The 22516-nt window shown below is 48.0% G+C and overlaps 1 protein-coding gene across 6 annotated transcripts in view; it reads left to right on the forward strand.

The window, feature by feature from the left end:
• The first annotated feature begins 13260 nt into the window (after nt 1-13260).
• The window catches only part of LOC134756387 (core-binding factor subunit beta-like), a 40595-nt gene continuing 31339 nt past the window's right edge, over nt 13261-22516 (forward strand). For 2 of the 6 annotated variants that reach the window (XR_010129847.1, XM_063695506.1), the window contains exons 1-3: nt 13484-13842; nt 14080-14166; nt 20965-21081. Coding sequence is in view for 5 of the 6 variants with exons in the window: in XM_063695506.1 (XP_063551576.1) it covers nt 13765-13842; nt 14080-14166; nt 20965-21081 (282 nt within the window). In the remaining variant the exon portion in view is untranslated. Of the gene's footprint in view, nt 13397-13478; nt 13843-14079; nt 14167-20964; nt 21082-22516 lie in introns of those variants that run through there. The other 4 variants (XM_063695504.1, XM_063695502.1, XM_063695503.1 and 1 more) reach the window with 4 other exon arrangements.

Raw genomic sequence — 22516 nt, forward strand, 5'->3', positions numbered from 1 at the left:
CCACCACAGTCCCCAGAGTGACAAGATTTTTGAAAAGGCCAGGTATGGTGGCTCATGCCTGTAGTCCCAGCACTTTAGGAGGCAAGGCAGGCAGATCACCTGAGGTCAGGAGTTCTGGACCAGCCTGGCCAACATGGTAAAACCCTGTCTCTACTAAAAATATAAAAATTAGCCAGGTGTGGTAGCACACACCTGTAATCCCAGCTACTCAGGAGGCTGAGGCACGAGAATCGCTTGAGCCTGGGAGGCGAGGTTGCCAAGATTGTGCCACTGCACTCCAGCCTGGGCGACAGGGTGAGACCCTATAAAAAAAAAAAAAAGTCAGGGATGGAGGAAAGAGGCAGAAGCTGGTGGACACACAGCCAGACAGACAAATGGAAAGAGAGCCAGGGTAGTGCTGGGGCAGTTCAGACAAGAGAGGGGGCATGCCTGGACACTCAGAAGGTAGCCATGGGCAGGGATCTGTTTTTCATCACAGTTGTCTGACCACTGAGACACCTTGGGGTGGGAGGCTGATGGAAAGGGAGGGCTTCCTGGAGGAGCCTTTGAAAGGACTATAGGGAACAGTGGAGGGAGTGAAGGTGGGAGTGGAGGGGAAGCTGTCTCAGCCAGAGGGCACAGCAGGAGCAAAGGCCTGGAGGCAGGCATTGGCTTGTTCAGTCCCAGCAGCTCTATGTCAGTCAGCATGGCCCCCACAGAAAGACTGAAAGAGGAAATGGCCCAGAACTGGAGCACCAGGCCTGTAAGCTAGGAGGGGGCATGGACTCTATGCTGAGGCACTAGGGAGCCATGGGAGGGGCATGTCTTGGTCAGATTCACCTTCCAGAAAGGTCTTTGAGGTTACCTAGTACAGAGACACTGGAGGAAGAGAGAGTGGAAGTGGGCAGACCAGGGGATGGTGGCAGAGAACTAGACAGTGGGTCCTTCGTGGAATCGAGCAAGCAAGTTCCCAAAGTAGATGGTTAGGACCTAGTGACACATAAGGGCAGGTGTACTGTTTTTCCAAGGAACTTTAGGCCAAGGCGGGAGGTCAGCTCTGATCACTCACCTCCCCCACTCACAGGACGGCCCCTGGTGTACTCTGGCCTAGCACACTCCCACCCAGCCAGGTCTGGGAACTCACATGGCCCCTCCCCAGACCTGGGAGACCTTGGCACCTACCCACTGGGCCCAGGAAAAGCCCCAAGAGGTGTCCAGTCCAGGGTGGAGGCACAAACAGACCTCCCACCCCACAGAAAGCTTGTTAAGACAGCACTCTCAACTCCCACCACCAGCCCTCTGTGCAATGATGACTCCACTGCCATGAGGGGTTAGGCTTGGGTCTATTTGGGAAGCCAGTAGGTAGGGGAGGAGGGCCCAGATGAGCCCAGAAAGAACTCAGAGGCTGAGATCACATGGCTGACAGAGCAGGGTTCACCAGGCCTTTTAGGCAGAATTTAGGGAGATGTGTGTTCCTGTCTGGGCCTGTTCTTTTGTGTGTCCTCAGGCAGACCACTTGCCTCCCTGGGCCAGACTTTCTTTGGGAACAGTCCCTGTTTTAAGACAGGACTCTGGCCTCAGCCCCCTGTAGCCATGGTCCAGGACCCCTGTCCACTCCCAGCCCTTTCAGCCACAGGAGCTGCTGGCAGAGCACATTGGTGACCTCACCAAGTAGCTGCTGGGTGATCATCATGGATCCCCCGCCGACAAAGAGCAAGAACCCTTTTGAGGGGGAGCCTGAAGGTGAAAGAAAAAGCCTTTCAGGAAATTAGCACCAGTGGCAGGAAAATTCATCAAAAGCTGGAGGAGGCGCCTGTGGCCGATTCACGTCTCTTGCCAAAGAGGCAGCTCCTCTGACCTGGGGGAAGGGCTGGTAGCTTCTGGGGCCTTCTAGAGACCCCAGATCCCTGGCCCTGTTGCTGGGCCTCTCAGCACCTGGCAGGGGTGCCACCATGGATTTGCTGCTCCCAAATCACAGGATTCTGCAGTGCTAGGAAAGGCTGCTGATGAGTAGGGGGTCTTGGGTTTTAATATAACTCTTCCCACTGCTGTGTGATCTCAGACACTCAACTGGCTTCTCTGATACTCCCTGCCAGGAGAAATCCTAACCTGCCTGGCCTCTAGGCAACCAATATATCCACAATACTCAGTATATCTGAGACAAGAATATTTTTCTGAAGAGTGAGGATGCAACTATACCCAAACAATCATTGGTAGTGGGAGGTCTCACGTGAGAAGCAGGGAGGCAGCCTGAATGTTGAACCCATTATTCTGGTAGCAGCCCCACCTGCCAGCATCCAGGTATGGCCGACAGAATAGCTGTTGCAGCACACACCTCCGGGGGCACCATTTCCATGGTTTACAGTCTGAATGAGGCCTGAATGTAACCTGAGCTTCATGACTGCCTCCTCTGGGCTTGGTACCCACAGGCACACTCACACCACACACGTGCCTCAGAGAAGGCTCTGATTGGTTGATCACAATCACCACCTAACCTAAAGCATCCACGTTGGTCAGACTTTGGAGCCCGCACTTCTGCTCTAGCTATGCATGGCTCCCTTCAGCTCCCAGAGAAGGTCCAGTCCCAGGTCCAGCCAGATCATTTAATGCTGATAGAAGCAGGATCTTTTGAAAGAGCTATGGATGTAGCAGGCCCCAGAGGCTCAGGAAGTCCTTTCCAGGCCATGCCCTGGTTCTGGCACTGCTACTGCCCCTGCTCCACTACTAAAGGAGGCAGGCCAGGCCATACATGGTGGCTCACGCCTGTAATTCCAGCACTTAGGGAGGCCAAGGTGGGCAGATCTCCTGAGGTCAGGAGTTCAAGACTAGCCTGGCCAACATGGTGAAACCCCCTCTCTACTAAAAATACAAAAAATTAGCTGGGCATGGTGGTGCTCGCCTGTAATCCCATCTACTCGGGGGGCTGAGACAGGAGAATCGCTTGAAACGTTGAAACCGGGAGGCAGAGGTTGCAGTGAGCAAGATCGCACCACTGCACTCCAGCCTGGATGACAGAGTAGGACTCCATCTCAAAAAAAAAAAAAAAAAAAAGAATAAAGAAAAAAGAAAAGGAGGCAGGCCACAGGCAGTTACTTTTTTTTTTTTTTTTTGAGACGGAATCTTGCTCTGTCACCCAGGCTGGAGTGCGGTGGAACGATCTCGGCTCACTGCAGCCTCCACCTCCCAGGTTTAAGCTATTCTCGTGCCTCAGCCTCCCAAGTAGCTGGGATTACAGGCGTAAGCCACCACACCCAGCTGATTTTTGTATTTTTAGTAGAGATGGGGTCTCGCCATGTTGGCCAGGTTGGTCTAGAACTCCTGACCTCAGATGACCCACCTGCCTCGGCCTCCGAAAGTGCTGGGCTTACAGGTGTGAGCCACTGCACCTGGTTTCAGGCACCCTTTCAGCTCATTGTATGGCATTTTGGCTAGACCTTATGTGAACTCAAATTGTTATCCTGTGCTTCCCTTACTGGCAACGTTTACAGATGGCTTCGTATTAACCAAAGCGTTGTACAACTCATAGCATTTCAGAGCTAGAAGGGACCATAAACAGTGTCATAGCCACCGTTCTTTGAACACTTACAACTTTGTGCTAGACACTAACCCAGGTACCTTCTGATGTTTTTGCCTGCACGGTACAGCCATTCCTTTTCCCGTGACACCACCCTGTCCTCGGCAATTCACCGTGTCCACACCACAGCTCAGGGATGACCAGATAACCCAGACTTGGACTATTAAGCTCAATCTCAAGATTTTTGTAGAAACATCAGGAAAGAGAATGGGTACCACTTGAGGGTGAGTCAGCATGTGAAGGAAGGTAAAACGGAAAACTTGCCAGGTACAGTGGCATGTGCCTGCAGTCCCAGCTACTCGGGAGGCTGAGACGGGAGGATTGCTTGAGCCCAGGAGTTCTGGGCTGTAATTCACTATGTTGATTAGGTGTCTGCACTAAGTGTGGCATCGATATGGTGATCTCCTAGGAACGAGAGACCACCAGGTAGCCTAAGGAGAGGTGAACCAGCCCAGGTCAAAAATGGAGCAGGTCAAAACTCCGGTGCTAATCAGTAGTGGGATCGTGCCTGCGAGTAGCTGTTGCACTCCAGCCTGGGCAATATAGCAAGACCTCATCTCCAAAAAAAAAAAAAAAAAAAGGAATAGTGAAATGAAATAGTTCACACTGAGAAACAGCCTTGAACAAATAAAATAAAATAGGCTGGGCGCTGTGGCTCACACCTGTAATCCCAGCACTTTGGGAGGCCGAGGAAGGCGGATCACTTGAGGCCAGGAGTTCAAGACCAACCTGAGCAGCAATATAGCAAGACACCCCCACCTCTAAAGAAAAAAAAAAATTAAAGAGTTAAGTGACTGCATTTCTTCAACTGCAGGACTTCTCTGGGATCTCTCTCTCTCTGAGTCTACCTGGCTATATGCCCTTGAATGAGTCAGTCACCTGTTCTGAGTCTCAATTTCAAGAGCTACAAAATAAGGCAGTAATTATTTCCCTCTTTATCCTTTATTTATTTATTTATTTATTTATTTATTTATTTATTTTTTATTTTTTGAGACGGAGTCTTGCTCTGTCGCCCAGGCTGGAGTGCAGTGGCGCAATCTCGGCTCACTGCGAGCTCCGCCTCCCGGGTTCACGCCATTCTCCTGCCTCGGCCTCCCGAGTAGCTGGGACTACAGGCGCCCGCCACCATGCCTGGCTAATTTTTGTGTTGTTAGTAGAGACAGGGTTTCACTATGTTAGCCAGGATGGTCTCGATCTCCTGACCTCATGATCCACCCGCCTCGGCCTCCCAAAGTGCTGGGATTACAGGCGTGAGCCACAGCGCCCGGCATTTTTTTTTTTTTTTTTTTTGAGATGGTGTCTCGCTGTGTCACCCAGGCTGGAGTGCAGTGGCACGATCTTGGCTCACTGCAACCTCTGCCTCCTGGGGTCAAGCGATTCTACCGCCTCAGCCTCCAGAGTAGCTGGGACTACAGGCATGTGCCACGCCCAGCTATTTTTTTTGTATTTTTAGTAGAGACAGGGTTTCACCGTGTTAGCCAGGATGGTCTCAATCTCCTGACCTCGTGATCCACCCACCTCGGCCTCCCAAAGTGTTGGGATTACAGGTGTGAGCCACCATGCCCGGCCTTCCCCCTTTATCTTGAAGAAATTAAGGAGAGGCCAGCGAGAGAGTGTTTGGAAAATTGCTTTATGCAGTGGCTTGTGCCTGTAACCCCAGCACTTTCGGAGGCCAAGGTGGTAAGATTACTTGTGCCCAGAAGTTCGAGACCAGCCTGAGCAACATAACAAGACCCCGTCTCTGGAAGAAAGGAAGGAAGGAAGGAAGGAAGGAATGAAGGAAGCAAGCAAGCAAGCAAGCAAGCATGGATTAGCCAGGTGGAGTGGTGTGTGCCTGTGGTCTCAGCTATTGTGAGACTGAGGCAGGAGGATCACTTGAGCCCAGGAGTTTGAGGCTGCAGCGAGCAATGATGCCACCACTGCACCCCAGCCTGGCTAACAGAATGTGACTCTATATTGAAAAAAAAAAAAAAGTAACAATTAGCCAGGCGTGGTGGTGTGCACTTGTAGTCCCAACTACTCAGGAGGCTGAGATGAGGATTGCCTGAGCCCAGGAGTCGGAAACTGCAATCAGCTAGAATCATGCCACTGCACTTGACTCGGGAAGACCTTGTCAAAAAAAAAAAAAAAAAAGAAGAAGAAAAGAAAGAAAGAAGAGAGAGAAAGAGGAAGAAAGAAAGAAAGAAAAGAAAGAAAGAAAGAAAAAGAAAGAAAGGAAGCAAGGAAGAAAGGAAGGAAGAAAGAGAAAGAAATTCACTGAAGCGAAACCTGGGTTGTTCATCTTTGTGTCCATCTCCGTCACCAACACTACTTAAACTGCAAAGCATGCTGGGAGCTCCCACTGGGCAGGAGGGAGTAAGATGAAGTTAGCATAAGCTGGGACTAGGGAAGCTATCAAGCCTGTGGGATGCCTTTGAGGTAGTTGAGTCCAGTCTTGTCTCATAGGCATTGGTGAGGGCACGCTGAGAGGCAGTCATTCTGCCCAGCATAGTTTAGAAAGCCTTGTCAGAGGCCTCTGAATTACATTTTTTTTTTTTCTGAGACAGTGTCTCACTCCATTGCCCAGGCTGGAATGCAGTGGTGCGATCTCAGCTCACTGCAACCTCCACCTCCCAGGTTCAAGTGATGCTCCTGCCTTAGCCTCCCAAGTAGCTGGGATTACAGGCATGTGCCACCACCCCCAGCTAATTTTTGTATTTTTAGTAGAGACAGGGTTTCACCATGTTGGCCAGGCTGGTCTCAAACTCCCGACCTCGGGTGATCTGCCCGCCTCGTCCTCCCAAAGTACTGAGATTACAGGTGTGAGCCACTGCCCTGGCTCGAGCTACTCTTTTTTTTTTTTTTTTTTTTTAAAGGCGCTTCACTCTTGTCACCAAGGCTGGAGTGCAATGGCGCGATCTCAGCTCACTGCAACCTCCGCCTCCCGGGTTCAAGCGATTCTCCTGCCTCAACCTCCCGAGTAGCTGGGATTAGAGGCATGCACCACCACACCCGGCTAATTTTGTGTTTTTAGTAGAGACAGGGTGTCTCTATGTTGGTCAGGCTGGTCTCGAACTCCCGACCTCAGGTAATCTGCCTGCCTCGTCCTCCCAAAGTGCTAGGATTACAGGCATGTGCCACCGTGTGTGGAATTATTATTATTATTATTATTATTTAGACAGGGTCTGACTCTGTTGCCTAGGCTGAAGAGCTGCAGTGGCACAATCTCAGCTCACTGCAGCCTCGACCTCCCCACCTCAGATGATCCTTCCACCTCAGCCTCCTGGGTAGCTGGGACTACAGGCTTGCACCACCATACCGTACCAGCTAATTTTTTGTATCTTTTTGTAGAGATGGGGTTTCATCATGCTGCCCAAAATGGCCTCGAGCTCCTGGGCTCAAGCCATTCACCTGTCTTGGCCTCCCAAAGTGCTGGGCTTACAGGCATGAGCCACTGAGCCTGGCCTCTCTAAACTACACTTAATGAAGAGTGTGAGTTGGTCTGGCCAAGAAAGGGGAGAAAGACAAGCTAGACAGAGGGAAGCTAGCCAGGGCTGGAGCAGACCAAAGCTGAATTCCTTGCCTATTTACTCAGTAGTGTCATCTCAAGGAAAAGAACGATTGTCTGCTTTCTAAATTGCCCTTTTTGTGTTCCTGGAGGGGAGGCAGGCTGGTGAGGTGTCCGTGGGCTAGTAATTATTTCTGCTTATTTACAAGGTAATATTACAGCATGATGAGAAACCCTGCCCGTTTTGATGGTTCCAAGCTTGGAAAGTTTGGGAAAGAATCCAAGAACATGGCAGGTTATCAAGGCGTTATCAGCTGGGACACAAAAGGAGAGAAGGTAAAAGAGGCATTTGGATTCCAGAGTCAATAATGAGCCAGAAGTGAGTGTTGAATTATTCAACCTCCTGTATTGATCCATTGATCTCTATCTGCAGCTCTTGGTTTATTCTTGGTTGGCATTTCCTGTGTCTCAGACACTGATAAGAGAAATGGAAGGAGGAGGAGGAACAGATTCTTAAGACTCAAGAAAAGAGAAGAGGTGATGTCAAAGAGAAATTTGGCAACATACATCAGGAACCTTAAGATGTCCATATCTTTTGACCTAGTGGTTCTACTTTTGGAAATTGCTCCTAAAAATGCTATCCAGAACTTTTTTTTTTTTTTTTTTGAGGCAGAGTCTCACTCTGTTGCTTGCCCAGGCTGGAGTGCAGTGGCGCGATCTCGGCTCACTGCAAGCTCCGCCTCCCGGGTTCACGCCATTCTCCTGCCTCAGCCTCCTGAGTAGCTGGGACTACAGGCGCCTGCCACTATGCCCAGCTAATTTTTTGCATTTTTAGTAGAGGCAGGGTTTCACTGTGTTAGCCAGGATGGTCTCCATCTCCTGACCTCATGATCCGCCCACCTCGGGCTCCCAAAGTGCTGGGATTACGGGCGTGAGCCACTGCACCCTGCCTGTATGTCCTAAATTTTCTACAAAAAAAGTACAAGTTTTAAATAACTTTAGAAAGTCTTAAGGGTGAGGGGAGAGACCCTCATATGAAGGCTTCACAGTAAAGTAAACAAATTAGTGTAGAACTAAATCCTCCCAGAATCCAGGGGACTGCTATGTCCCAGGTGGGCTGACCATCTCCTTGGCACATAGCATGGAGCCAAATGAATAAATGGATGCTGTGGGGCAGTCATTCCATGGAGGACAATCAGAGGCCCGTGAACATATTTAAAGAAGAAGTATAGCCTGGACAACATAGTGAGACCCCATCTCTAAAAAAAAATTTTTTTTTTTTTTTTATTAATTACCCAAGCATGGTGGCACCTGTAGTCCCAGCTACTTGCTACTCGGTACTCAGGAGGCTGAGGTGGGAGGATTGCTTGACCCCAGGAGGTCAAGGCTGCAGTAAGCCATGATTGCACCATTGCATTCCAGCCTGGGTGAAACAGGAAGATCCTGCCCCAAAAGAGAAAGAAAGAAGAAAGATGAGTTTTCCCAATAGAGAAACAGGAGGAAGTCGTGGTATGGGCACTTGGGGAATGGAAACAGGCCAGTATGGCTGGATTGCAGGGTGCCATGGGGAGAAACGATGGGAGATAGTGTTGGAAAGTAGGGATTGTCAGGGGGTCATAAATGCTAGGCTGAGGGCCTTTGTCTTTCTGCCCCAAGTTTCTTCAATCTTGGGGGAGGGGTCTTAAGCAAAAGGGTGGTGTGGTTAGAGCTCACCCCAGCTCTCATCACATTATGTTATTATTATTACTACCATTATTATTGTTATTACCATTATTTTTATTCCCTAGCCCCTTAGTCTAGTCTGTTTCCCATCACTTGTCAGAAACTAGGAGAGCAGGGGAGGGGAAGGGGAGCAGTCCAAGGCAGCCCTCTAAGATCATCAGCCAGGCTTCCTAACCCCAGCTTGGCCCTCTTCCCACCACAGTAGGCTCAGTCCTGCCATCCCCAGGCACCCAGACAAACTCCTCCACCCCCAACCCCCATGACAAAGAGGCTCATTTGGAGCCCAGGCAAGATTTGCAAACATCAAACTGATAATTACAAGGATGAAATCATCTGGTTCCTTTTAAGCAAACGGGTTTATTGATCCCAACACTAAAGAAATGCTATTCTGGGGAAACTTGCTCCTCTCTGCTTTCCTTTCCCTATGGGATGGCTGAGCTGGGGGAGGGTGGCTGGAGGGCTCAGAAGGGGGAGATGCCCCTGGGAGGGAGGGGAGATTCTCTGGGCCCAAGGGTGGATTTTACGGTATATAAATTATATCTCAAAAAGAAAAAAATTCTTTAGGGCCCAGGAAACTGCCACACTTGGGCAGATGACACCCTCATCCTGAATTAAGGCCCATTGCCTTCTAAAAACTAGAAGCTGAGTGGAGCCAGGGTTTTAGGCAATGTGCCAGCCACTAATTTTCCTTCTCTCCCACTCCTCTCAAGTCTCATTTGTGGCTCCAGATCCTATTTCAGCTTCAAGATGGTACAATATTTTCTCAGTAACTGAAGGGAAACTATTTCCTTAGAAAAAATGCATCAGAGGCTCAGAGACTTCCTCTGTGAGGAGAGGCAAAGGTGGGTGGCTGCTGACACCAGACCTGGATAAAACCATCCTTTCTGCTGGGCCTGCAGAGGTAGGACATCTAGACTTTGACGTTCCAAGCCAAGAAGGGACAAACAGGCTCAGAGATAGGAATGCACAGTCCTCAAGGGCAGACCCACATCCTGCCACAAGGCCCACAATAGAACCCCTTTCTTCAACCTGTGGGGACCCTTCTAGAACATGGTGGGGTGCTCCCAGAGGAATAACCCCAGACATAGCCTTCTATGAGTTTGCAGTTCGGTGAGGGCAGCAGGCAGGACTTTTGGTATCTCCACTAGGTCTCAGAGTAGAATGATTAAAATCACCACCCTGGGGTCACTTAGCCCCTGTGAATCTCTGTTGGCCCATCTGTAGAATAGGATCAATAATACTAAACTTACAGGGTTGTGGTGAGGAAGGAATGAAGATGATGTATCCCAATGCTTAGCTAGTTTCTTTAGATTGGGGGGGGTGTCTCACTCTGTTGCCTAGGATGGCCTCAAACTCCTGGCCTCAAGTGATCCTCCCACTTCCACTTCCCAAACTGCTGAGATTACAGGTGTGCGCCACCATGCCCAGCCCCCATTTTGTTATTTCAAATGGATCAGGGTCTCGTCACTGTCCTTTTTTACTTTTACTTTTTTTTCTTTTTGAGGCAGAGTCTTGCTCTGTCACCCAGGCTGGAGTGCAGTGGTGCAATCTCCGCTCACTGAAACCTCTGCCTCCCGGGTTCAAGTGATTCTCCTGTCTCAGCCTCCAGAGTGGCTGGGATTACAGGCGCACGCTGACACGCACAGCTAATTTTTTGTATTTTAGTGGAGACGGGGTTTCACTGTGTTGCCCAGGCTGGTCTCGAGCTCCTGAGCTCAGGCAATCCACCCGCCTCAGCCTCCCAAAGTGCTAGGATTACAGACGTGAACCACCGCTCCTGGCCTTATTTACTTTTTTTCAAAGTCTGTTTCCTCATCTCTCAGGAGACAGAAGACCTGACTTAGAAGATGGTTGTGTGGGCGGGGCGCGGTGGCTCACGCCTGTAATCCCAGCACTTTGGGAGGCCAAGGTGGGCAGATTGCCTGAGGTTGGGAGTTCGAGACTAGCCTGCCCTTCTCTACTGAAAATACAAAAATTAGCTGGGCGTGGTGGCAGGCGCCTGTAATCCCAGCTACTCAGGAAGCTGAGGCAGGAGAATCGGTTAAACCCGGGAGGCGGAGGTTGCAGTGAGCCGAGATTGCACCATTGCACTCCAGCCTGGGCAACAGAGTGAGACTCCGTCTCAAAAAAAAAAAAAAAGAAAGTGGTTGTGTGAATTAACTGTGATAAGGTGCATGAAGGCACCCTGAACAGAGCTTCACAGTTGCACTAGGCAAGTGAGGGTTCCTGTGCTCTCCTCAGCTTCATTGTGTATTATCTACTTACTCACCCAAGATCAGCTTTAGGAGCCTGCAGGAGCAGCCACCCACCTAGGAAGTTAGGGAGATACTCAGAGGAGGCCCTTGGTTGGCTTGAATCCTTAGGAAAGGAAGATTCCAGATGACAGGACTTCAGATAATTCAGTCAGGTTTTGGGACGGTGGGGGCAGATGTTTCTTGGCACAGAAAAGACACCTCTAAGCTTCCATGAGTGGGCCTTAGTAGAGCTGGATCTTAGCAAACCCCCTTAGCAAACACCCATAGCATGGTGTCTGGGCCAACCCATACCCAACTCAACAGCTGCCAAAGCTGTTAGGAGCACAGACTTAAGTGTACCTTACATGGGTGAAAATTTCCTTTATAAATTTCCTTTAATTCAGTTTCTTTAAATAAGTGAAAAAAAATTAACAACCAAAAAGGCATATAGAGGTCAGCCGAGGAGATGGCCTCCTTCAGCCTGTGGCTTATTTCCCGGTCATCCTGGCTGTTGGATGCCAGACTACGCCGAGTGTCGGTTACCCTGTGGCCTGGAGTTGCCCAAGGCTGTCTGTGGGGCTGCTGTTCTGGGTCTGCTTGGCAGGCTTTGCTGTCCCTTTCCCTTAGGACATCATTCCTCCCCTCCTTGAGGGTGACAATGAGAGCGCCCTGCCCTGCTCTGCACTCCCACCCCTCCAGGTCTAGCTCCCTTGACCCTGACCTTTTCCTTGCCTAAGCTCATGGCCATCAAGGCCATTCTAGAGATCTTTCAATTTTTATTTATTCCACATTTCCCATGGCAGAAACAATTATTGCTAGAGTCTTCGGCCAAGATCAACTTGGAGGTCTGTGAGCCCTCCTTGGACCCATTGTGGAGCAAGAGTGCTTCCTCATGGATTTTTTTCCCCCTGAGACGGAGTTATGCTCTTGTTCCCCAGGCTGGGGTGCAATGGCACGATCTTGGCTCACCGCAACCTCTGCCTCCCAGGTTCAACCAATTCTCCTGCCTCAGCTTCCGAGTAGCTGTTTGAGACGGAGTCTTGCTCTGTGGCCCAGGCTGCAGTGCAGTGGCACCATCTCGGCTCACTACAACCTCCACCTCCCGGGTTCAAGCGATTCTCCTGCCTCAGCCTCCCGAGTAGCTGAGACTACAGGCGTGTGCCACCACACCCCGCTAATTTTTGTACTTTAGTGGAGATGGGGTTTTGCCATGTTGACCAGGCCGGCCTCGAGCTCCTGATCTCAGGTGATAAGCCCGCCTTGGCCTCCCAAAGTGCTGGGATTAGGCCAGGCGCGGTGGCTCATGCCTGTAATCCCAGTACTTTGGGAGGCCGAGGCGGGCAGATCACCTGAGGTCAGGAGTTCGAGACCAGCCTGACCAACATGGCAAAACCCCATCTCTACCAAAAATACAAAAAAATTAGCTGGGCGTGGTGGTGGGCGCCTGTAATTCCAAATACTCGGGAGACAGAGGTAGAAGAATCACTTGAACCCAGGAGGTGGAGGTTGCAGTGAGCCGAGATCGCGCCATTGCACTCCAGCCTGGGCGAGAGAGTGAGGCTCTGTTAAAAAAAAAAAAAAAAAAAAAAAAAGGGCTGGGATTACGGGTATGAGCTACAGTGCCCGGCCACAGGACTAACTTTGAATCAAACTCTGCCATAAATCCCATGTCAGACTTTCTCCAGTTTGGGCTAAACAACTTCCCTAGAATTTATGGATCTTATTTTTTGCAGCTGATTGCACATTGAGTAAGTATATGGACTGGCAATCGGTTACATTCTTAACTCAGCTTGTTCTTCTTTGGAAACTTAAATTTATTGTGCTCCCACTGTGTGCTAGACCCACATAAAGGTTCTCACGCTAACACTGCAAACCTAGGAGTGTCTGCATTTTGGAAATAAGGAAACTGAGGTTTACTGGTCCAATTCTTATCTAAGGCCCCAGCCAGCAGGTAGTGTAGCTGAGTGGGATCCCATCTAAGACCCATCTGACTCCAAAAGCCACGACCTTTCCACCATGACTCGGTTGGATTCTTTGGTCCGTTTCCACCTCAGTCTTCAACGTGCACAGCCTACGCCCCTGCCGGTCGGTTTAGGGACGAAAAGTCCCCAAGGACTTAGGTTTCCTCGCGTTCAAGTGACAATCTGGGGTTACTCCGCGCACCTGGGGAGCCCAGAAGTTCCAGATGGCCGAGGAAGGGCGGAAGAAAAGGCCTGCGCTGGCTACTCCAGTCTGCTAAAGGCCAGGCGGATCCCCCAACGACAGCTCCACGCCGAGTGGCCGCGGGCGAGCAGGGGGAAAAGGGCCCTGGTGCGGAAGGAGCCCCGGGGCGCCACAGCCCGGCCGCTCCGCCAGCGGGCGGGTGGCGCATGCGCGGCGTGGGCCGCGGAGTTGTGAATGGTACGTCTTGTTTGCCGGAGTTAGAGGCGGGCGGGCGCGCGAGGAGGAGGGGTGGGGCCGGCGGGGGCGGGGTGGGCGGTGAGAGGAAGTGGCGGCGGCGGCGGCGGCCGGGGGCGGCGAGCGCTGGGGCTGCGCAGGCGGCAGGCAACGGCTGAGGCGGCGGCGGCGGCGGTGTGGGTTGGGCTCGAGCGGGCGGCGGCGCCTCAGACTGCCCGGAACGGGAGCCCACGCGGGCGGGCGCCCGAAACAAAGGGAAGCGGGCGTCCGGGCGCCGCGGGTGGGCGGTCAGTCGGTCAGCGCAGAGCCAGCCAGCGGGTGCCCGCGCAAGCCCCGAGCGCGGCCGGCCGGCGCGGCCTCAGGGCGGGAAGATGCCGCGCGTCGTGCCCGACCAGAGAAGCAAGTTCGAGAACGAGGAGTTTTTTAGGAAGCTGAGCCGCGAGTGTGGGGTGAGGCGGGCGGGCGGCTAGGAGGCCGCAGCGCGCCCCGAGTGGGCCCGGGCGGAGAAAAATTTGGGTGGCGCGGTCCCCAGGAGTCCCGGTCGGTGCGCCCGCGGAGAGGCAATCTCGCCGGGGCGGCCATCGCCCGCAGCCTCTGCTTGCCCTTATCGGCGCCGCGCTGGGAGGGCGGGCGCGTGGGCGGCGCCGCGGATTTGGCTCCTAATTTCGGGCCGTCTTGCCTTGCAGATTAAGTACACGGGCTTCAGGGACCGGCCCCACGAGGAACCCCAGGCGCGCTTCCAGAACGCCTGCCGCGACGGCCGCTCGGAAATCGTAAGTCGGCTGGCCCGGGGCGCGCGCGGGTCACTTGTCGCGCGGGGCTGCGGCGGCCCAGGCCGGTTCCGGAGGGCGGCGCGGCTGCTGCGGCTCCCGGAACTGAGTGGGCGCCGTCTCACTTCCTACTCGGGATTCAAAATGCAAAACCAGATGCCGCGGGCCGGTGCTCGCCGCGGTGGCGCGTGTCGGCCAACGGAGCACCGCGAGTGGAGCTCGAACCCGAGCCAGACTAAACAAGCGAAGGGCATTGTTTAGGTGGCGACACCGAAGAAGGGTTCAGGGTATTTGTAGCAAGCAAACCCCCATTCAGAAAAAGAAGTGGAGCTTCATTCAAGGTCGGCGATAGTTTGTTTCTTAGAAGGTAGATCTGTCGGTAATTCTCTGTGTCAAGCGGTCTCACTACCAGATCGCCGAGTAGAAATCTTTCCTCCAGTTATTTATTCTAATAGAGAGGGGAGGGGGGAAAAGGCCCTAAAAATGTCATTTTCTTAGAATGTTAAGCTTCAGGAGAATCAGAAAGAAACCATTATCCCCATGTCCTGAGTAGGGCTGCCGTTCCTAAAAACTGCACAGATGGGCAAAACCCACGGTTGATCTCGAGGTCCTTGTTTTAGGAGGCAGATTTAGTGCGTCTTCACCAGACCTTGGGTTGAAAAAAAAAATCCAAGGGTCCTAGTTCCTCTCATCTTTTTGGGTTGCCTTGTTGGAGGTGCTGATGAGGAGGGAGTGGTAGGAAGAAACCAAGAAAAAAGGTTGATTATTACTATTTTTTTGAGGTAGAGTCTTGCTCTGTTGCCCAGGCTGGAGTATAGTGGCTGGATCTCGGCTCACTGTAACCTTCGCCTCCTGGGTTCAAGCGATTTTTCTGCCTCAGCCTCCTGAGTAGCTAGGATTACAGGTGCCTGCCACCACGCCCGGCTAATTTTTGCATTTTTAGTAGAGACGGGGTTTCACCTTGTTGGCCAAGCTGGCCTCCTGACCTCAAGTGGTCCACCCTCCTCGACCTCCCAGAGTGCTGGGATTACAGGCGTGAGCCACTGCGTCCGGCATGATTATTTTTTAAAAAGTTGAAGCACTGTCTAATGGAATGCTGTTACTCTCTGCTCGGTGACTTGGACTCACTGCATTGTTAGAGGCTTGAAGCTAGGTGCGATTTGAATTTGGGTTAACAGTAGGAAGACATTGGAAATTTACTTCTCCCACCCCCTTTATAAAACCAGTTTATTTTTATTCAGATATAATTCATATGCCATAAAATTCTCCCTTTACATCACTGAACTCAAATTTATTTTTAAAGAATATTTTGATATTTTAAGTGAAGGCTTTTTAGAGTTGTAATAGTGAGAAGATACTGGTTAAATTTATGAGGAGCTCCTGAATATTTGGTCATTAGTGCATGTTATGAAAGAGAGTCTCAAGCTTTTAGCCTACTTGCAAATTTCTTGAGTAATTGTAGTATTTATATGATTGAAGTGCATAAGACATACTTTTAGGTTTTGGCACTGAGTGGTATAAGAAAAGAATTCATTAGCTGGTGCGATGATCCTGTCATCCTTTGCCTGGGTTACCTTTTGCAAAGGGAAGGTGGTACACCTGACGATAGAATTTCCTGGAGGTGAAGGATGCAAGTATAAAAGATAAGTTACAAAGTACTCGTACTCTCACTGTTTGCTTTTTTGTTTTGAGATGGAGTCTCGCTCTGTTACCCAGGCTGGAAGCACAGCAGCATGATCTTGGCTCGCTGCAACCTTCGCCTCCCGGGTTAAAGCGATTCTCTTGCCTCAGCCTCCTGAGTAGCTGGGATTACAGGCACATACCACCACGCCCGGCTAATTTTTTTGTATTTTTAGTAGAGACAGGGTTTCACCATGTTGGCCAGGCTGGTTTTGAACTCCTGACCTTAAGTAATCCTCCCACCTCGGCCTTCCAAAGTGCTGGGATTACAGGTGTGAGCCACCGCGTCTGGTCTTGTTTCTTTTTTTTTTTTTAAGAGAGAGGTCTTGCTGTGTGGCCTAGGCTGGGGTGCAGTGGCTGTTCACAGGCACAATCATGAGGCACTACAGCCTCAAACTTCTGGGCTCAAGCGATCCTCTTGCCTCAGCTTCCCAATAGCTGGGACTACAGGCTCGGCGTCACCATACGCAGCCCCATGTGTTGTATTATCATCACTATCTTTGAAAGCTGATTTTTTTTGGAAATTTGGTGAATCATAGCTAGTAGGGTGTTTTCTGTCATCTCAGACTTTGCTGAATGGAATTATGAATTCAACCCATAGGATATCTGAAATGCTGTAATATTATAGTAGTATTATAGGTGGTTAGTGTTTGTCATGAATTTATTTCCAGGATGAATTAGACATTCTAGACCTTCCCCGCTTCCAAATAATCTGATCCTCACCTGAGCCCGGGAGGTCGAGGCTGCAGTTAGCCATGATCGTACCACTGCACTCCAGCCTGGGTGACAGAGTGAGACCTTGTCTCCAAAAATAAAACAAGTATCTGATCTGACACATTTTACAAGTTTTAAATTTCTGAGAAGTATTAAAGGTTAAAGAAGGTAGATTGAATGCTGTGTGAGGTTTGCACTTAAGACGGCTCATGTCTTATTTTGTTAAATAATGTAACTATTGGTATTTGGAGAGGAATTTCACATTTCCTAGTTTTCTCTCTTTCTAGTTTCCCTCCTTTAATTCAGTGTTAACCCACATTTAATTACAGGATCCTTAGCTCCTAGAGGGTAGAGACCTCATTAATTTTGTATAAACCCCTCGGGATACAGCTGTTTTTCACAATACCTTTTATATCAGAGGTACTTCATTATTTGAATTTAGAGGCTGCTTAATTTAATGCCTGAAATTTATCTTATGACTTATGAACAGGCTGGGTTTCTTCCTATTTGGCTGTGGAAAAAGGCATTATTTTGCCTGTTTTGACAGCAGCCATAAATGGCAAGGATATCCATAGTTCTCAAAACTATTCCCAACCTTTCTCCTGCCCCAGTTGTCCTCTTCTTATTTGGAACATCTCCTTGATGTATCAGTGAGGTTAATGAAGAATTCATTTTGCTGTTGCCCAGGCTGGAGTGCAGTGGCATGATCTTAGCTCAATGCAACCTCCGCCCCCCAGGTTCAAGTGATTGTCTTGACCCAGCCTCCTGAGTAGCTGGGATTACAGGCGTATACCACCACGCCCAGCTAATTTTTGTATTTTTAGTAGAGACGGAGTTTCACCACGTTTGCCAGGCTGGTCTCAAACTCCTGACCTCAGGTGATCCACCGACCTCGGCCTCCCAAAGTGCTGGGATTACAGGCGTGAGCCACCACTCCCAGCCTCATTTTGCATTTAGATGTGAAATAATTTAAAGGCTGTGTTGATCATCTCTCTTTAACTATAAAACTCAATCAGCCTCCTTATTTTATGCCAATTGAGTTTTTAACTGTAAAACCCAATCAGCATTAAATAAAAGTGAACACAGGTCGAAGAATCTGTAGTAGAATCTGATTTATACTTTTTTAAGACTGGATCTTACTCTGTCAGTCTGGCTGGAGTGCAGTGGTGCCATCTCGGTTCACTGCAACCTCCACCTCCTGCTTCAGCCTCCTGACTTGCTGGGATTACAGGCGCCTGCCACCACGCCTGGCTGGTTTTTGTATTTTTAGTAGAGATGGGTTTCACCATGTTGGCCAGGCTGGTCTCCAACTCCTGGCCTCAAGTGATGTGCCTGCCTCAGTGAGCCACTGCACCCGGCCTTGATTTATTCTTATCAATTCTTTTTTTTTTTTTTTTGAGACGGAGTCTTGCTCTGTCGCCCAGGCTGGAGTACAGTGGCACGATCTCGGCTCACTGTAAGCTCCTCCTCCTGGGTTCACGCCATTCTCCTGCCTCAGCCTCCCGAGTAACTGGGACTACAGTCGCCTGCCACCACGCCCGGCTAATTTTGTTTTTGTATTTTTAGTAGAGACAGAGTTTCACCGTTGTTTTTTTTTTTTTTTTTTTTTGAGACGGCGTCTTGCACTGTCGGCTAGGCTGGAGTGCAATGGCACGATCTTGGCTCTCGGCTCACTGCAACCTCTGCCTCCTGGGTTCACACGATTCTCCTGCCTCAGCCTCCCAAGTAGCTAGGATTACAGGTGCACACCACCACACCCGGCTAATTTTTTGTATTTTTAGTAGAGATGGGGTTTCACTATATTGGCCAGACTGGTGTTAAACTTCTGACCTCATGATCTGCCCGTGTCGGCCTCCCAAAGTGCTGGGATTACAGGCTTGAGCCGCTGCACCCGACCTATTCTTACCAATTCTTATGTAGTTAAGAATGTTGGAGACGTCTTCAACACTAATAATCAAATAAAGAAAAAATATTTATAAGAAGTATGCTTACTCTGTGGTGAGAAGAGTAAAAACTAATACATATTTCTCATTCTAAAGACTGAATGGTAAAAAGTATGTTGGATTGGCACAATGTGTGCTATTTTATACTTTGTGAAACCTATAAAGCATAAGACAACCTGGAAATCTTAAATATAGGCATCATACTAGTGTAGCATTTTAATGTTTTCATTTTGTTTATTTTTATCTTTATTTTCCTATGACGATGTTGACACCATATTAATATTTTGGAACAGACTTTTTCCAACTCTTACCTATATGTAGGTATTTCATTAAAAGAATTCCATGGTCACATAAGTTTGGAAAATGTTATTCTAGAATGATCTGTGTTTACCACTTCTGTCTCAGAGAGGGATCTTTATGAGATAATGGACATATAGTGATGAAGCAGGAAATCTCTTCTGAGGTTGGCATCAGGACAGGAGATGAGGTAATACAATCTGCAGAGTGTCTTAGCACAGAACTGATTTGGGGTACACTGGAGGTGGAAGGATTTGCTACTAGGTGAATACTGAAGAAACAAGCCACAGGGATTTTGACACGGGGCAGTCGTTCATGGGCTGTGTCTTTTCTGCCACCACTCTGCTCTGAGAATTTCATTATCTGAAGCTGAAAAAGTTGGCTTTCTTGTTGAGCTTAAAGTTATTTATCATATTATTCAGCAGACACTTTCATAGCATTTAGTTGGTACTGTTTTAAGCACTTTACAAATAATTAATTTGTGAGGAAACTGAGTTATGCTTCAGGTCATACAGCCTGGGCAGTTTCCCTCCCAGAAACTATTTTTTTTTTTAACTAGTGTTGGGGGGTTTTTTTGTTAAGATTTATGCTCGTAGTACATGGGAAGTTTTTTTTTGTTTTTTGTTTTTGTGATGGAGTCTCGCCTTGTTGTCCAGGCTGGAGCACAGTGGTGCAATCTCGGCTGACTGCATGCAACCTCTGCCTCCCAGGTTCAGGTGATTCTCCTGCCTCATCCTCCCAAGTAGCTGGGATTACAGGCGTCTGCCACCATGCCCAGCTAATTTTTTGTATTTTTAGTAGAGACAGGGTTTCACCATGTTGGCCAGGCTGGTCTTGTACTCCTGACCTCAGATGGTCCACCTGCCTCACCTCCCAAAGGGCTGGGATTACGAGTGTGAACCACTGCTCCTTGCCTGAAAGATTTTTTAAAATGATGTTGTGATATTGATGTTAGCTCAGTTTCTATGTATATAAAACATTTACCACATGAAAATGGTACCCCAGTTGATTAGGGAAATGCCATCAAAGAGGTTTAGAGATTTAGCATTTAGGTTGACAAGTATACCGACAGTGCCAGTAATAGAAATAAGAAGTATAATTTTTACCTCTAAAGAATCTAAGCTGTTAACCATCAGGGGAACTATTGGATAGCTAACTTGGTTGATGGCTTTAAACAAATTGCCCCAAATGTGAACCTCTTGATTTGAGATGAAGACTCTATGTATGGAAACCAATTATGCTTCAGAACTTAATTAGTATAATAAACCAAACAAAAAACTTTTTCTGGTTTCAGCAAAGAAGAGTTTACATTTAGATGATGAAAAATGTATTTTTTCAAAAATGCTTTTACTTCTTTTTTTCTTAATTTCCTTTGGGAAAGGGGTAATGTCTTTGTTTTTTGCATGAGGGAAATATAGAGGTAACTTGCTCAAGGCCTACATAAAATGACACTTTATTGAAGTGGTTTTAGATTGTTGCATCTGTTGAGCTCTAACATCCAAATCTTTTATAAATATTAGATGAATACTTTTCTCTTTGTTGTAGTCAGACCAAGTTCTCCTAAAGTCAAATGTGAGAAAAGACATATTTTTAAAAATCATCTAGGGTTTTAGAGAGTACTGTCACATCCCAAGCCGATGTATGGTTTATCAGAGGAGAGACAATTCCAAGTGCATTTTTTATGTACTGCCTGCTATGCAGTGTTTCAGCAAGGGAAATCAAGGAAAATTAAAGTGTCTCATTTATACAATTTTAAATTGTGGTGTTCTTTAAAATTCAAAATCTTTAGATTTTCAGTGATTTTTACATTTAAAAATAGAAATTTTTACATTTAAAAATAGAAGTTTTTAAATGCAAAGATGGATGGTGGCTTCTGGTTAGACATTAGCAGTGTGAGATCCTAACATCAGCAAAAAATGACCTGAAAGAAAGTATTGATTCCATGTCTGATTTTATATTTAAACAGCCAATGGCAAATGTCCTCAAAATGGAATCAGATGTTTGTAACTTAATACTTAAGAAAAATGATGAGTGCATTTTTTTTTACTTTTAAGTATTCTCTGTGCTGCCTGGCTTAAGACATAAACTGATGTAAAAATAAATGATTGCTTGCATAATTTATGTAATGTCCTGCTCCTGATCCTGTTTGTATTGATTTTTCTAAAAGGCTTTTGTGGCCACAGGAACCAATCTGTTTCTCCAGTTTTTTCCGGCCAGCTGGCAGGGAGAACAGCGACAAACACCTAGCCGAGAGTATGTCGACTTAGAAAGAGAAGCAGGCAAGGTAGGAAACATTTCTTTGAAATTTAAAATACTGTGGGTTGTTTTGTTAGAGATTATCTGGTAATTTACATTTTAATAAAGATCACAGATCTGATTATACCAGCATATGCTCAGATTTGTTTTCATTCCATGTTATAAGGATGTAATATAATTTTTTTTTTTTGATGGCGTTTCGCTCTTGTTGCCCAAGCTGGAGTGCAGTGGCGTGATGTTGGTTCACTGCAATCTCCGCCTTCCAGTTTCAAGCGATTCTCCTGCCTCAGCCTCCTGAGTAGCTGGGATTACAGGTACCCGCCACCACATCTGGCTAATTTTTGTATTTTTAGTAGAGATGGGGTTTCACCATGTTGGCCAGGTTGGTCTCGAACTCCTGACCTTGTGATCCGCCCACCTCTGCCTCCCAAAGTGTTGGGATTACAGGCGTGAGCCACTGTGCCCAGCCAATATAATTTTTTAAAACCACTGTTAAACTTTTGTATCACTCCATTCCTAATTTCACGTACATAATATTTGTCATAGAACATTCTAACCCTTAAGGAAAGTAACAGAACAATTTCTTTAAAAGTTTGAGGAGATATACTTTGTTTACAAAAATATATGTAAGTATAGTGCTATAAAAATAAAACTAAGAGGAAAACGGAAAAAAAGATTGCAGAAATTCACTCACATCTTCAGGCTCCACTTGTAATTCTAGTTTTCTTGCTATCTTCACCACAACTGTGGTTACTTCCTCTGCTAAGGTCTTGAACCCCTCAAAGTCATTTATGAGGGTTGGAATCAACTTCTTCCAAACTCCTATTAATGCTATTTTTACGTCCTTTGGTGAATCATGAATGTTCTTAGTGGCATCTATCATAGTGAATCCTTTCCAGAAGGTTTCGAATTGTCTTTGCCCAGATCCATCAAAGGAATCATGACCTATGGCAATAACAGCCTTATGAAATATATTTCTCAAATAATAAGACTTGAAAGTCAAAATGATGCCTCAATCCATGGACTACAGAATAGATGTTGTGTTGGCAGGCATGAGACCAGCATGCGTTTCCCTGTGCATCTCCATTAGAGCTCTTTAGTCACCAGGTACATTGTCAAAAAGCTGAAGTATTTGAAATGAATCTTTTTTTCGGAGCTGTAGGTCTCAATAGTGGGATTAAAATACTCAGTAACCCATGCGGTAAACAGCTCTGATATCATCCAAGTGTTGTTGTTCCATTTATAGAGCACGGGTAGTGTAGATTTAGCATAATTCTTAAGAGTTGCCCTAGGATTTATGGAATAGCAAATGAGCATTGTCTTGTAACAAGAAAGTCAGCCTGTCCTTTAAATATTTTTCTTTTTCTTGATATAAGGTCTCACTCCATTACCCAGGCTGGATTGCAGTGGCATGATCTTGGCCCACTCCATACTTGGCTTCCTTGGCCCCACAATCCTCCCAC

The sequence above is a fragment of the Gorilla gorilla genome, chromosome 12 (assembly GCF_029281585.2).
Source record: "Gorilla gorilla gorilla isolate KB3781 chromosome 12, NHGRI_mGorGor1-v2.1_pri, whole genome shotgun sequence".
NCBI lineage: Eukaryota > Metazoa > Chordata > Mammalia > Primates > Hominidae > Gorilla > Gorilla gorilla.